At 45.4% G+C, this 14,223-nt stretch overlaps 1 protein-coding gene across 1 annotated transcript in view; it reads left to right on the top strand.

Moving 5' to 3' along the window:
• The first annotated feature begins 10,052 nt into the window (after positions 1-10,052).
• Positions 10,053-14,223, top strand: part of LOC118577545 (keratin-associated protein 5-4-like) — a 65,085-nt gene continuing 60,914 nt past the window's right edge. The window contains exons 1-2 of the mRNA XM_036177816.1: positions 10,053-10,122; positions 11,548-11,874. Of these exons, the coding sequence (XP_036033709.1) occupies positions 10,053-10,122; positions 11,548-11,874 (397 nt within the window). The remainder of the gene's footprint in view (positions 10,123-11,547; positions 11,875-14,223) is intronic.

Below are 14,223 nucleotides of genomic sequence, written 5' to 3'. Positions count from 1 at the left end.
AGAATTCTTTTGATGGAGGTGAAGGATAATGAGCTACCTTTGGTTATTTCTTCCATAGTGATGAAAGGCACAGACAGCCCTTGCTAAGGGTCTGTTGCTATTGTCCAAGCTAATGACTTCTGGTTATGTCTGAATGCTCTGACCTCTAGATCAGCACACTCACATCCCTTGGATGCCACCATCTGGACCTACTGATGCTATGAACACTTCATGTCTCTCCTATAACAGCAAAATTGCAAAAATGACCCCCATTTTACATCAATTCCCCTTTAGTGAGGGTGAAACTTGTGAAGACACAGCACTCAGGGTATGACAGCCTATCTCTGTGAAAGGGGTGTTTGTAGATGTAATGAAGACCCGTTGTAGCTGAGCTGACCAACACTGTCCTGTGTGGATCTGGACTAATCAGGTGCGCTCTAAAATAGGTGTATTAGTTGGGAGTGTTTTAAACAGAACTAGAATAACATGTATTTATCATAAAAGGGAATTTATTGAGTTGACTTACACAATAGGGGCTGGGTAATTCAACAGTGGCCTTCTACATGCTGGAGAGGCAGAGAACCTGTTAGCTACTCAGCCCAAGATGTTGGATATTGCAGAACAAGAAACAACAATGATATAGCCTCAATCAAGTGCTGAAGGCCTGGAGCCCCAATGAAGAGGTATGGTATGGAGTCCATGATGAAAAGCTGAAGAACCTGGAGTCTGGCCATGGCAATGGCTATAGAGGAACTCAGTCAGGGAGAAAATGAAGCTTGCACACATACATGTGTACAGATACTCATTTCCTCTTCTTCTGAACTCCCTCCCATCAGGACCTGGAGCCCACTGAATAATACCACACACATTCAGGGCATGTCTTCCCCTCTCCCTCCCACTGCTCCACCTCAACCCTCTCTGGAAATTTCCCTGCAGATGTATCTCACCCATCCTAGATAGTTCAGTCCAGCCAAGTTGACAACCAAAATCCACCATCACAAGAGTCATGAAGAGAGATGTCAGAGAGACACATCCCTGCATTTCAAGAAGATGCTACGGATGGCTAACAGGACAAGGTATCTTCAGCTGATGAGGATGGTCACTGGCAAACAACTCTCAGGAAAATGAGGGTATCGATACTATAACAAATAACTTAATTCTTTAAAGATCCCATGTAGCACATATCCTAATCAGTCTTAATAATAAAAACCCAGAGCCAGATATCAGGGTCAATGCTGAAAGATCAGTAAAAGAGCCAGCCACAAGAGGGCCTTCTTAATTCTACTGAATCCTCAATCTGAAAGGGGGCAAGATCCTGTCTCCATGAATCCTCAGAGTAAATGCAATGAACTCCCGTCTCCTCCCACCTTATATTCCTCTCTCTGCCCAGCCATATCCCTTCCTGTCTCCACTTTCCTAGTACTGGGATTAAAGGTGTGAGCCACCACCTGGCTCTGTTTCTCTTTTAGACTGGCTCAATCTCCTGTAGCCCAGGGTGGCCTTGAACTCCCACACACAGAGATCTGCCTGTTTCTGCCTCCAGAGTGCTGAGATTTCAGGTATGTGCCACCATTGCCTGGCCTCTAGGGCTAACTAGTGGCTAAGCTCCACACTCTGATCATCAGATAAGCTTTATTTGTCAAAGCACAAACAAAATATCCCCACAAACCCACATAGGAGAGGACTCTGAGCTCTGGGTGGGAATCCAACAATGCTTACACCTCAACAGTGACTTCAGCACACTCTGGGGAGTGAATACAGCTTAGCTCTAACTAGACTTCAAAAACATTGAGTTTAAAAGTCACGAGGTTTGAAGTCTGAGTTTGTAGAAGTTATGCTACACAGCAGCAGAGGACTAACACAGGCCAGAATCCCATCTGATGCCCAGAAACCTCTACTCCATAGACTCTGAGCCAGGGAGTTTCCTGGACCCTCCACCCAAGCTGAGACGGACACTGACCCTTAAGTCAGCAGCTGCACAATCTGTCAGCTCACCTGTCCCACCCTCAAGGCCTCTGTTCGGGCAGTCTTTCAACAATTCCCAAATAGAGAAAGAATTTCCAGACTCACCCTCACTTAGTGCCAACACATGGCTCCTTAGCATTTAACTAAATGTCCAAACTCAGGCAGTGTCCTGAAAGCTCCCTCAGTTTCCCCAACTGTAGTTCCTCAAGCTATGGTTTCAGTGTTTCCGACTCTGTTCCATGTCCTTCACATGTGTGTAGACAGACATCTCTTGACAGCCTGGTCCCAAATAACTGACTTGGCCAATAGCTCAGACTTATTACTGACTAGCTCTTACAACTTAACCATTTCTATTAATCCATGTGCTGCCCTGAGGCTCATGACCTTTACCTCGCTCCCATTTTGTATGTCAGACTCATTCTGGCTGGCTGGCGATCTCCTCACCGCGCCCTTCCTCATCCCATCATTCTCAGTTTGACTTTCCTGCCTAACTTTATCCTGTTCAGCTATTGGCCAGTCAGCTTGTTTATTAAACCAATCACAGCGACAAATCTTCACAGGGTACAAAAGGATTTTCCACAGCACATGTGCCTGTGTGTCTGCATGCTAAACTCTCTGTCGGGGGCAGGCATTTCACCTTTCCTCAGCATGCCGATACAGATGTTCCTGTTTTGCAGATGAGCATGCAGAGACGCCAAGGACAGACAGCTTGCTAGAGTGCCCATTCAGGTGGTTCTGACAGCAGAGTCCCAGCCCTCCCACCACCCACCCAGCAAGCCTGTGGGTGCTGCAACTTATCATCAAAGAGGTGTCGCTCTAACTCCTGCACACCTATATGAGAGGACAGCCTGCTCTCCATGTCCGTGTTTACACACCCCTCTTTCCTTTCCAGCACCAGCTCCCGAGGGAAGTCTTTGAAGGTTCTAGTCCTGTGCAGTCCTTTCCTTGAAAAGGCAGCTCCAAGAGTTCCTGGCAGCTGTGGACCCAAGGTCTGCATAGGGAGCCTTGTAGTAGTTATTATCGATGTTCAAGTGAATACATAGAGTATAAGGTGTAGGTAGGTTGGTTTGTTAGGCTGGAGATGTCAAAAAAAAAAAAAAAAAAAACACCCACAAAAACGGAATCATAGAGCCAGGCGGTGGTGGCGCATGCCTTTAATCCCAGCACTCAGGAGGCAGAGCCAGGTGGATCTCTGTGAGTTCAAGGCCATCCTGGGCTACAGACCAAGAAGATCCAGGACAGGCTCCAAAACTACAGAGAAAAGTTGTCTCAGAAGAGAGAGAGAGAGAGAGAGAGAGAGAGAGAGAGAGAGAGAGAGAGAGAGAGAGCTGTGTGCCTTCTGTCACTCCTATATCAGGGGAGCTGATGTACTCATCCAGGGGAGGGCACTGCATGCACTTGGTGCACACACAATGCAGGCTAAACACTCATACATATAAACAAATTTTAAGGAAATCTTTTAAAATGGACTCTTATATTACATTCTACTTGGCTATCTGCCTGCACACACAGTCCTCCTCCAACAGTCACTGCTCTATAATGCATCTCAGTGTTCGAATGCATCCAGTTCTTCTGTATGCCCTCCCTCCTACTTCTCTCTTTATTTCCTTCCTTCCTCTATTCTATTTCCTTCCTTCCCTCCTTCCCTTTTCCCTCCCTTCCTCTATCCCTCCCTCCCTTCCTTCCTTCTTCCCTTGCCATCCTTCTTCCGTCCCTTCCTCTACCCCTCCTTCCCTTTCCTTATTCCTTTTTCCCTTTGTCTTGCCTCCCTCCCTCCCTTCCTTCTTCCCTTGCCATCCTTCTTCCGTCCCTTCCTCTACCCCTCCTTCCCTTTCCTTATTCCTTCTTCCCTTTGTCTTGCCTCCCTCCCTCCCTTCCTTCTTCCCTTGCCATCCTTCTTCCGTCCCTTCCTCTACCCCTCCTTCCCTTTCCTTATTCCTTCTTCCCTTTGTCTTGCCTCCCTCCCTCCCTTCCTTCTTCCCTTGCCATCCTTCTTCCGTCCCTTCCTCTGTCAGTTTTATTTTATCTGCTTTGCTCGTGTGTCTTATTTCTTTTCCTGTTATTGTGATGAAATGCTCTGACAAAGCCAACTTAAGGAAGAAACAGTTTATTCTGGTTCCCAGTTCCCAGGTACAGTCAGGAGTATTGAGACAGCAGCAGCTTGAAGCAGCTGGTCACATCATGTCCACAAACAGGAAGCAGAGGGTACTGAATTAATGCTGCTGCTCAGCTTCCTCTCTCCAGTTACATAGTCCCGGACCCCAGCTAGGGCGTGGCACTGCCTTCAGTGGGTAGGTCATTTTACCTCAATTAATGAAATCAAGGTAACTCCCAGGCATGCCTGAAGGCTCTCTTCCCAGCTGAGTCCAGGGTCTGTCAAGTTGACATTGAATACTAACCATCCTGCAGGAAAACTGTCAAAAATAAATGAGTTTTATAAGAAGTAAACTAAAAAGCAGTCTCCCACTTCAGACTTAAAACATGCTACTATGATAATAATCTGAATGAGAAATGCCCCCTAGGCTCACCTATTTGAGCACTTGCTTCCTCTTTGGTGACACTGTTTGGGAAGGGTATGGAACCTTTAGGAGGTGGAGTCTGTTGGAAAAAGCACATTGCTGCTGGGGGCATTTGATGGCTTATAGCCTCAAACCACTTTCTGCTCATGTTTCCTGTGCATGGATGAAATGTTACCAGCCAGCTTCTTGCTTCTTCTGCCCCACCATGCCTTCCCTGCCATGATGGAGTTTCCATCTGGATAAGTCCAAATAAGTTCTTTTGTCTACAAGTGGGTTTCTGTCAAGGTATATTATCACTGCATCAAGAACAGAACTAATACACCTATTTTGATAGTTTTCTTTTTAATTCTCTTCTGTATTGTCTTGACATACCAGTATCTATGGGATTTCAACATTAAAAGGTAAATTTAGGCATTTTTTAAGGCCCCTCTTCTGGTGAATTACCATAGTCCTAGGCTTCATCTCAGCATAGTCTCATACTATAGGCTGATCTTACCCAGTTGTTCTGTAGTCCCAGAAGCCTATGTCTTATAGTCCAGCAGGCTGCAGGTGCTGGCCTTGGCATCTCTCCCAGATGGATGAACTCTATGGGGTTTTCTCCTCTTTCTCTGGGTCCTAGGCCAGATGTCATCCTGGGAAGTTCCTTGAGAGTGCAAGACTTATGGGCTGCCTCTCTGAACTGCTCAGCAGAGCCCAAGATTTTCCCAGATTTACCTTGTTCAGATGGCACCCACTATGAGTGTCTTAAGAAAGAAAGGTTGGCAGATACATCCTTTGAAGATCAGTATACCTGAAAAAAGGCTTAGTTCTGACCAGGAACTTGTTTAGGTCAGAAAATTTTCCCAGAGTGGAAACCAAATTGCTCTCCCTTCTTCTGTTTTTCTTTTCTTCTTTCTTCTTTTTTCATTCTATCTATCTATCTATCTATCTATCTATCTTTGTTTATTTATTGATTTATTGATTTATTGATTTATTTATTTGAGATATAGTATGCCTGGATGGCCTCAAGTTTACAGAGATCTGCCTGCCTCTGCCTCCTGAGCAGTGAGATTAAAGGCTTGTGCCACCACTCCCAGCCTTCTGGTGTTTTATGTCATTGTTACTGAAGAGCATTCCAAAGTGTTCATCCATTTCCTGTGAGGGGTCTGTCCCTCCTTCTCTGGAAACTTCAAGGTTTTCTTGAGTAGATCTCTGCTCCATAATTACACAGTGCCCTTTCGAGGTTTCTCATTGCCGTGCGATGAAGCATGTGAACCTGGGGTCTGTGTCTGTCAGTGCTAGGGACTCCTGAATGACATCTGATGATGTCCTCTTCTCTCCATGCCAGCTGTCTCCTGTGCTTGGTTCCCCTGGCAATGGATGTAAGTGCTAGCTTTCTCACTCCTGTCCAGTGGTCCCCACATCTTTCCATTCTCTGAAATCTGGTCTTAGTCTACCTTGCAAATTCTCTACTGAGTCTTCATTTACTATTCCATTTTAAATTGCAGAGGATTTCTTTCATTCTTTGTATTTTCCTGGTGTATAGCTCATTATTTTGTAGCTATAATCTAACTGAAATATTGCCTATTCAAAACTCTGTAAGATTTCTATTTTCTCCTAGAATAAAATGAAACCAAGTCACTGTTTACCACATGTTCTAGTTCCATTCTGTTGTTGGGATAAAACTCAGACCAAAAGCAACTTAGGGTGGAAAGGGTTTATTTTATTTTATACTCCAGGTCACTGTGTACCTTTGAGGGAAGTCAGACAATTCAAGGCAGGAACCTGGAGACAGGAACCATGGAGGAACACTGCTTATTGGTTTGGTCACCAACTCACGATCAGCTAGCTTTCTCATACAACTTTGGATCACCTATCTAGGGATGGTGCCACCCTCACCAGACTGGCCCCTCCCACTTCAATCATCAAAGACAATCTCTTACAGATATGGCCACAGACCAATTTGAATGAGGCAAATCTTCAATTGAAGTCTCTATTCCCAGACAACTCCAGATGGTGTCAAGTTGACAATAAAAACCAACCAGTATGGTGTCCATACTCAGTGAGACAGAGCAAAAATAGTTATAAAAGAAAAATTTAGAGTTGCCAATGTCTACATTAGAAAAAACAAGGACATCTGAAATAAATAAGTCAATGATGCATCTCAAGGTATTAGAAAATAAAAAAAAAAAACAAATCAAAGCTGGTAGAAGGGACAAAATAGTAAAGTTCAGAGCTGAAATTAATGTATAGAAATTGAAAGACTAATACAAAAGTCTCAATGAAACCAAGAGTTGGTTCTTTGAAAAGAAAAGAAAAAACATTAAAAAATCCTTAGCCAAACTAACAAAAAGAAAGGAGAGCTGGAGGTGTAGTTTAGTAGCAGAATTCTTTCCTAGTATGCATGAGGCCTTGGGTGTGATTCCCCAGATGGGATTTTAAAAGAGCAAAGGGGGCTTGGATAAGAAAAAAAGGAAAAGGCAGAGCTGGAGAGATAAATTTGCAGTTAATAGCATTGGCTGCTCTTGCAGAGGACCAAGGTTCTGTTCCCAGCATCCACACAGCAGCTTACAACCATCTGTAACTCAAGTTCTAGAAGATTCGATGCCTTCTTCTGACCTCCATAGGCACATGGTACACAGACATACACGCAGGCCAAACACTCATACACATAAAACTAAATAAATAAATCTAAAAGAAGATTTAAGAAAAAAGAAAAGGTCTAAATTAATAGAATTAGAGGTGAAAGGGGTATTTTCAGATGTCACTGAAACCTTAGGGGATTATTTGGCTTCAAATTCAATATGTCAATAAATTGGAAACCCTTGAGGAAAACTGATAAGTTCCTAGACACATAAGACCTACAAGAATTAGATTGAGAAACTATAGAAAGCTTAATCTGATATAAAATACTCCATGGTATTGAGGCAGTAATAGTAATACACAGAAAAACTTGGATGGGACTGACTCACTGCTGGTTTCTACTAGACCTTCCCCTAAAATAGAAAGGGAAGGAATGCTTTTAGACTCAGTCTCCAAAGTCAGTATTATCCTGAGACAGATAGTGGATAAAAATGCATTAACAAAGAAAACTACAGATCAATTTCCCCGATGGGCATAGATGCCTAAATTCTCACCTTCAAACTAAATTCAACAACATGTTTGAAAGATCCTACAGCATACAGGTTGATTTCAGGAACTCAATGAAGGTTCAATACTCACAAACCACAACGTAATACAGCACTTGGATAGAATCAAGGACAAAAGTCAAATGATCATGTCAACAGATGCAGAGAAAATCTATTACAAATGCGACATCACTCTATTATAAAAGCTCCAAAGAAACTAGGAATAAAAGAAGCATACCTCAACATGACAAAAGCCATATACAAGAAATCTATAATTAGCATGATATTGAACGTGGGGCAACTGAAAACATTTCCAATAGAATTAGGAACAAGAAAATACAGTGCTTGAAATGTTAATCATAGCTGTAAGGAAGTCAAGAGAAAGGATGCTATAGAAATAGGAATTAAGGAGTCAAACTGTCCCTGTTGAGAGCTGATAGGACCCTATACTTAAGAGACATGAAACCAGTAGAAACCTCTAAGATATAATACATTCAGCAAAAGTGCAAGGAAACAAAATCAACATGCAAAAATCAGTAGCCCCAAAACAGAGCCACCATATGAATCAGCTCTACTCGCGCTTGGTGTACACCCAAAATAATGTGCTCAGAACACACTGGAAACATCTGGCTCTCCTCATAGTGACTCTGTTCCCAATAGCCATGTTTTACAATAGCCTAGATATCCATCAATAGATGAACAAGGAATAAATACTGTTTATAAATGAAATCGTCTTTATTCAGCCATAAAGAAAATAGACCTGATATGTGAAATTAGCCAGCCTCACAAGGATAGATACCACCTGCTTTCTTTCATAAGTGGGATCCAGGGGGAAATAAAAGTTCATGAAAGTAAAAAAGAAAAAGGAAAGAGGGAAGGAAAAAGGAAGGAACGAAGGAAGAAAGGAAGGCAGGCAGGCGGGTAACAAGAGGGCTGGGAGACAGCTCAGTAGGTAAAGCATTTGCTGTGCCAGCATTAGGACCTAAGTTCAGGTCCCCCAAACCCAGTGCTGGTTAGTTTTATTGCAAGTTGACACAAGCTAGAGTTATCAGAGGGAAGGGAGCCTTAGTTAAGAAAATGCCTCCATTAGATTGGGATGTAGATTAATTAGCGATTAATTTGGGAGGGCCCAGCCCATTGTGGGTGGGGTCATCACTGGCCTGGTGGTCTTGGGTTTTATAATAAAACAGGATGAACAAGCCAGGAAAAGCAAGTCAGTAAGCAGCACCCCTCCACGGCCACTGCATCAGCTCCTATTTCCAGGTTCCTGTCCTGTCTGAGTTCCTGTCCTGACCTCTTTCGGTGATGAACAGTGATAGAGAAGTGTAAACTAAAAAAATCATTCATTTCCTCCCCAATTTACTTTTTGGTCATATAAAGTTGAAACCACACACAAAGTAGGGCACATCTATCGTCCTAGTGCCCCTACTGCCAGATGAGACACAGACCCAGACACAGAGGAATTACTAGAGGCTCGTGGGACAGTTATCCCTGTGACACAGCAGCAAACAAGAGACCCTGCCTCAAATAAGGTAGAGGCTGAATACCTGAGGCTGTTCCCTGACCAAACACAGCACCATGGCACAAGCACCAGCAATTACACACACAAACACGAGCACACACACATCCATGAATGCACACCATACACACACACACACACACACACACACACACAGCTGAAGTTTCCCTGTCTGGCCCACAGTCAGGACAAATCTCTCTTACTCTCCAGTCCCACAGTCACTCAGACCCAACCAAGAAAGCACGTAGAGACTTATATTGTTTACAAACTGTATGGCTATGGCAGGCTTCTTACTATCTACTTCTTCTATCTTAAATTAACCCATTTCTATAAATCTATACTTTGCCACGTGGCTCGTGGCTTACCAGTACCTTACATCTTGTCATGGCCATGGCTGGCAGTATCTCTCTCCTCTTTTCACCTCCCAGAATTCTCTTCTCTCTTGTCCCGCCTATACTTCCTGCCTGGCCACTGGCCAATCAGAATTTTATTGACACAGAGCAATATCCACAGCGCTTGTTTTCCAAACAGGGCAATAGAGATGATTAATGTGATCAAGGTGTAGTGTAGCACATGCCTGTGGAAATGTCATGGCAAAGCCCCTTATTTTGTATACATACTAACTTTTTAAAGCCTACAAAGGCATTGATGTTTTAAAAAATCCACCAATGTTGGGCAGTGGTGGCACACGCCTTTAATCCCAGCACTTGGGAGGCAGAGCCAGGCAGATCTCTGTGAGTTTGAGGCTAGCCTGGTCTACAGAGTGAGATCCAGGACAGGCACCAAAACCACACAGAGAAACCCTGTCTCAAAAACACCCCCCCCCACAAAAAAAAATCCACCAGAGTCAAGAACACAAAGAAATCCAGGTAACAACATCTTCAGAAAGTAATGAGCCCTGATAGAGAGATAGAGAGAGGTATGTGCCTTCTGTCACTCCTTTTGGGGTGAAGGAGGTCAAAGATGAGAGCCTGGACAGAGGTAGACAAAGGCCCCCTGAAGCATGGGACACCTGTGAGTGTGCAAAGTGGAGGTAACAGAACAGAGCCTGAGAAAGGCCTGACCTGAGGCTGCAGACTCCTAACCACCTGCCCTGAGACTTTGAGAAGCATGCTTCAAACAGAGGGAGGGAGTCTGTGAAATGACTGCTGGGTCCCAGGGCACTTCAGACCATGGTGGGGTGGAGAGCTGGGAGAGCTCACAGTGGACCACAGGAAAGCTATGGTGTTTCAGAGAGCAAGGGTAGAGAGAGGAGGGAAAAGAAAGAACTGATCCATAAAAACGAAACAAACAAACCAACCAAAAACCTGGGTGAGGGCAGCACCTGAGAACAACGGCCCTGAGAGACCATGAACAGGACCAGCCAAGGAGGAAACAGAGGCATGAAACAGAGCAGGGAGCCTGAAGGCATCCAAAGAGCCAGAAAACCTGCTCTGGAACACTCTGCCATGAGACATAATTAGAACAGGCACTCAATCTTGTCCAAGTTAAATGGAGAACCAGCAAAGTTCAGCGTTTCCATAAGACAATGGAGGAGAAATGAATAAACAAGTAGAAAACTCACCATGCTGTGAGACACCCAGGCTGCAGGGCCCAGGGGAGGGATGGGTGAAGCACTTCTGTGCCCAGGAGCACCAGAGCCTGGGCAGCCAAGTCCTGAAGATCTGTAGGAAAACCACTGATGTGGAGGAAGTGGGTCACAAGACAGAGCAATGTTTATTACATTGACCTAGAGCTGCAGTAGGGGGAAAACAAAGAACAATCAGGAAGTGACCACGTGCAACCTCAAACTTGATCCTGGGCAGGGATATAAAGGCCCCAGGCTCTGAAGGCTCCACATCTGCACACTTCCTCTCTATCTGCTCCTCTAACCTACTCCATCCTCAACCAAACACCAGAACCATGAGCTGCTGTGGCTGTTCAGGAGGCTGTGGCTCCAGCTGCTGCAAGCCTGTGTGCTGCTGCAAGCCTGTGTGCTGCTGTGTGCCTGCCTGTTCCTGCTCTAGCTGTGGGGGCTGCAAGGGAGGCTGTGGCTCCTGTGGGGGCTGCAAGGGAGGCTGTGGCTCCTGTGGAGGCTGTGGCTCCTGTGGGGGCTGCAAGGGAGGCTGTGGCTCCTGTGGAGGCTGCAAGGGAGGCTGTGGCTCCTGTGGAGGCTGTGGCTCCTGTGGGGGCTGCAAGGGAGGCTGTGGCTCCTGTGGGGGCTGCAAGGGAGGCTGTGGCTCCTGTGGGGGCTGCAAGGGAGGCTGTGGCTCCTGTGGGGGCTGCAAGGGAGGCTGTGGCTCCTGTGGGGGCTGTGGTTCCTGTGGGGGCTGCAAGGGAGGCTGTGGCTCCTGTGGGGGCTGCAAGGGAGGCTGTGGCTCCTGTGGAGGCTGTGGCTCCTGTGGGGGCTGTGGCTCCTGTGGAGGCTGCAAATCTAGCTGCTGCCAGTCCAGCTGCTGTAAGCCCTGCTGCTCTTCAGGCTGTGGGTCTTGCTGTCAATCCAGCTGCTGCAAGCCCTGCTGCTGTCAGTCCAGCTGCTGTAAGCCTTGTTGCTGTCAATCCAGCTGTTGCAAACCCTGCTGCTCTTCAGGCTGCGGTTCTTCCTGCTGTCAATCCAGCTGCTGTAAGCCCTGCTGTTGTCAGTCCAGCTGCTGCAAACCCTGCTGTTCTTCAGGCTGTGGGTCCTCCTGCTGCCAGTCCAGCTGTTGCAAGCCTTGTTGCTGTCAATCCAGCTGTTGCAAACCCTGCTGCTCTTCAGGCTGTGGGTCTTCCTGCTGTCAATCCAGCTGCTGCAAACCCTGCTGCTGTGCCCCTGTGTGCTGCCAGTGCAAGATCTAAGACTCCAAATGTAGATATTTAAGGCCCCCAGCACCCACTTGTATCTGAGGGGCCCATGGCCATAGATCAGCCTCCCAACCCCTAAGGTACAAGCATGAGCTGCTGAAAGAAAAATTATGATTAAATCATGTGATTAAAGATTCTGTCAACCCTGAAACATCAATCAATAAACATTCCTTCACTGGCAAATCTTACTCTTTTGTGGCTCCTTTCTCTAAGAAAACATTCACTATGTCCCTATCCTCCAGCTCTGTTCTCTCTTTGCATTCTTGCCCTTATCTATTCATCACAAATAGTCCCCCATTTGTTTATTTAATAGACTTGTGTGGTGGTATTGTGTTCTCCAAAATATTGTGCACCCTAATAAACTTATCTGGGGTCAGAGAACAGAACAGCCACTAGATATAGAGGCCAGAAAATAGTGGCACACACGCCTTTAATGCTAGCATTCATTCCAGAGGCAGAGATCCACTTGGATCTCTGTGAGTTCAGGGCCACACTGGAAACAGCTAGGCATAGTGACTCTCACCTTTAATCCCAGGAACTGATGGCAGAAAGCAGAAAGGTATTTAAGGTGTGAGGATGAGAAACTAGAAGCTTTTGGCTGGTTAAACTTTCAGGCTTTGAGCAGCACAGTTCAGCTGAGACCCATTTTGGATGAGGACACAGAAGCTTTCAGTCTGAGGAAACAGGATCAGCTGAGGAATTGGCAAGGTGAGGAAGCTGTAGCTTGTTCTGCTTCTCTGACCTTCCAGCGTTGACCCCAGTACCTGGCTTCAGGTTTGATTTTATTAATAAGAACTTTTAAGATTCATGTAACAGACTTGAGGTCACAGGCTGCCCAAATCAGGGATAAACAGAGCATGTCCATTGCACAGAGCTCTGGGTAGAGACAAGGATACCCAGTGATGACAACCTCAGACATGTTGGGTGATCACTGCAGAGCAGATGTGGCTAAGCCTTGGGGAGGTTGGTGGGATCCTGGGAAAAGGCAAGAAGCCATAAGGATGCAAATAACCCAACCCAGGGGGAGTGCATCTAAAGTCATGTTTGGATGGAAATTCATAGCATCCAAACACAGGTGCTGAAAGAATCAATTAGCCTAAGTATCCCCCTTTAAAAGCTAAAGACAGGGAAGAAAAGCAAATAAAGGAACACAGAAAACACTAACAAACAGACACTGGGTCATAGCTAATGAACCAGAAATAAAACACATCAAAATAAAATAATAAAGCCAAAGAAATAAAGGCATTTCATTGAACTGATCAGTAAAACTGAAAATCATCAGCAGAGTGACAGAGAAGAACAGACAAATAAGTCGCTGGGGTTGGCAGGGAAGAACATGTGCTGCCGGCTCAAGCACTTGGGGTCTTGACCTTGGACTTCCAGGGCTGGTGACACGGCTCAGCAGGCATAAGCACTTGCCAGCAAGCCAGTGCCACACACGGTGGAAGGAGAGAACCCACTTCTGCTAGTTTGTTCTCTGACCTCCACATATGTGCCAGGACCCATGTGCACCCCCCCCCCACACACACACACACTAAATAAAGTGAAATGTAAGGAAACCAAAGGAATCCGATTCCTAAGTAAAAACTTTGGCAGAGCAGTCACTGATTTCACCAATAATTGCTAAGCCTTTCCAGAAAACCAACTTGGGCAGGGGGCACTTCCAAACTCAACTTTTGAACATAGAATTCCAAGGAGTGCAGAAGGAACAAAGAAAACACAGACTTGGACTGGAGAGATGGCTCAGCGGTTAAGAGCACTGACTGCTCTTCCAGAGGTCCTGAGTTCAATTCCCGAGTTCAATTCCCAGCACCCACATGGCAGCTAATAACTGTAACTACAAGATCTGACATCCTCACACAGACATGCATACAAGGCAGAACACCAATGCACATAAAATAAAAATAAATAATTTTTTTTAAAAAGAAAGAAAACACAGACTTGTCTTTGGAACACAGGGGCTGGAGAGAGCTCAAGTAGTTAAGAGTGCATGTCGCTCTAGCAGAGGATCCAAGTTCAGTTCCCAGCACCCATGTCAGGAGGCTTGAAACAACATATAACTCTAGCTTCAGGAGATCTGACATCCTCTTCTGGACTCTCCAGGCACCTGCACTCATGTACACATAATTTAATAATAATAATAATAATAATAATAATAATAATAATAATAATAAACAATAATAATGGCTGAAGAGGCAGCTCAGCAATTAAGAGTGCTTGCTGCTCTTCTAGAGGACCTCAGTTCAGTTCCCAACACCCATGTCAGGCAGCTCAGAACTGCTTCTAATTCCAGCTCCAGGGGTTCAACACC

This window comes from Onychomys torridus, chromosome 1 (assembly GCF_903995425.1).
Source record: "Onychomys torridus chromosome 1, mOncTor1.1, whole genome shotgun sequence".
NCBI lineage: Eukaryota > Metazoa > Chordata > Mammalia > Rodentia > Cricetidae > Onychomys > Onychomys torridus.
This window is presented reverse-complemented; position numbering and strand designations above follow the sequence as displayed.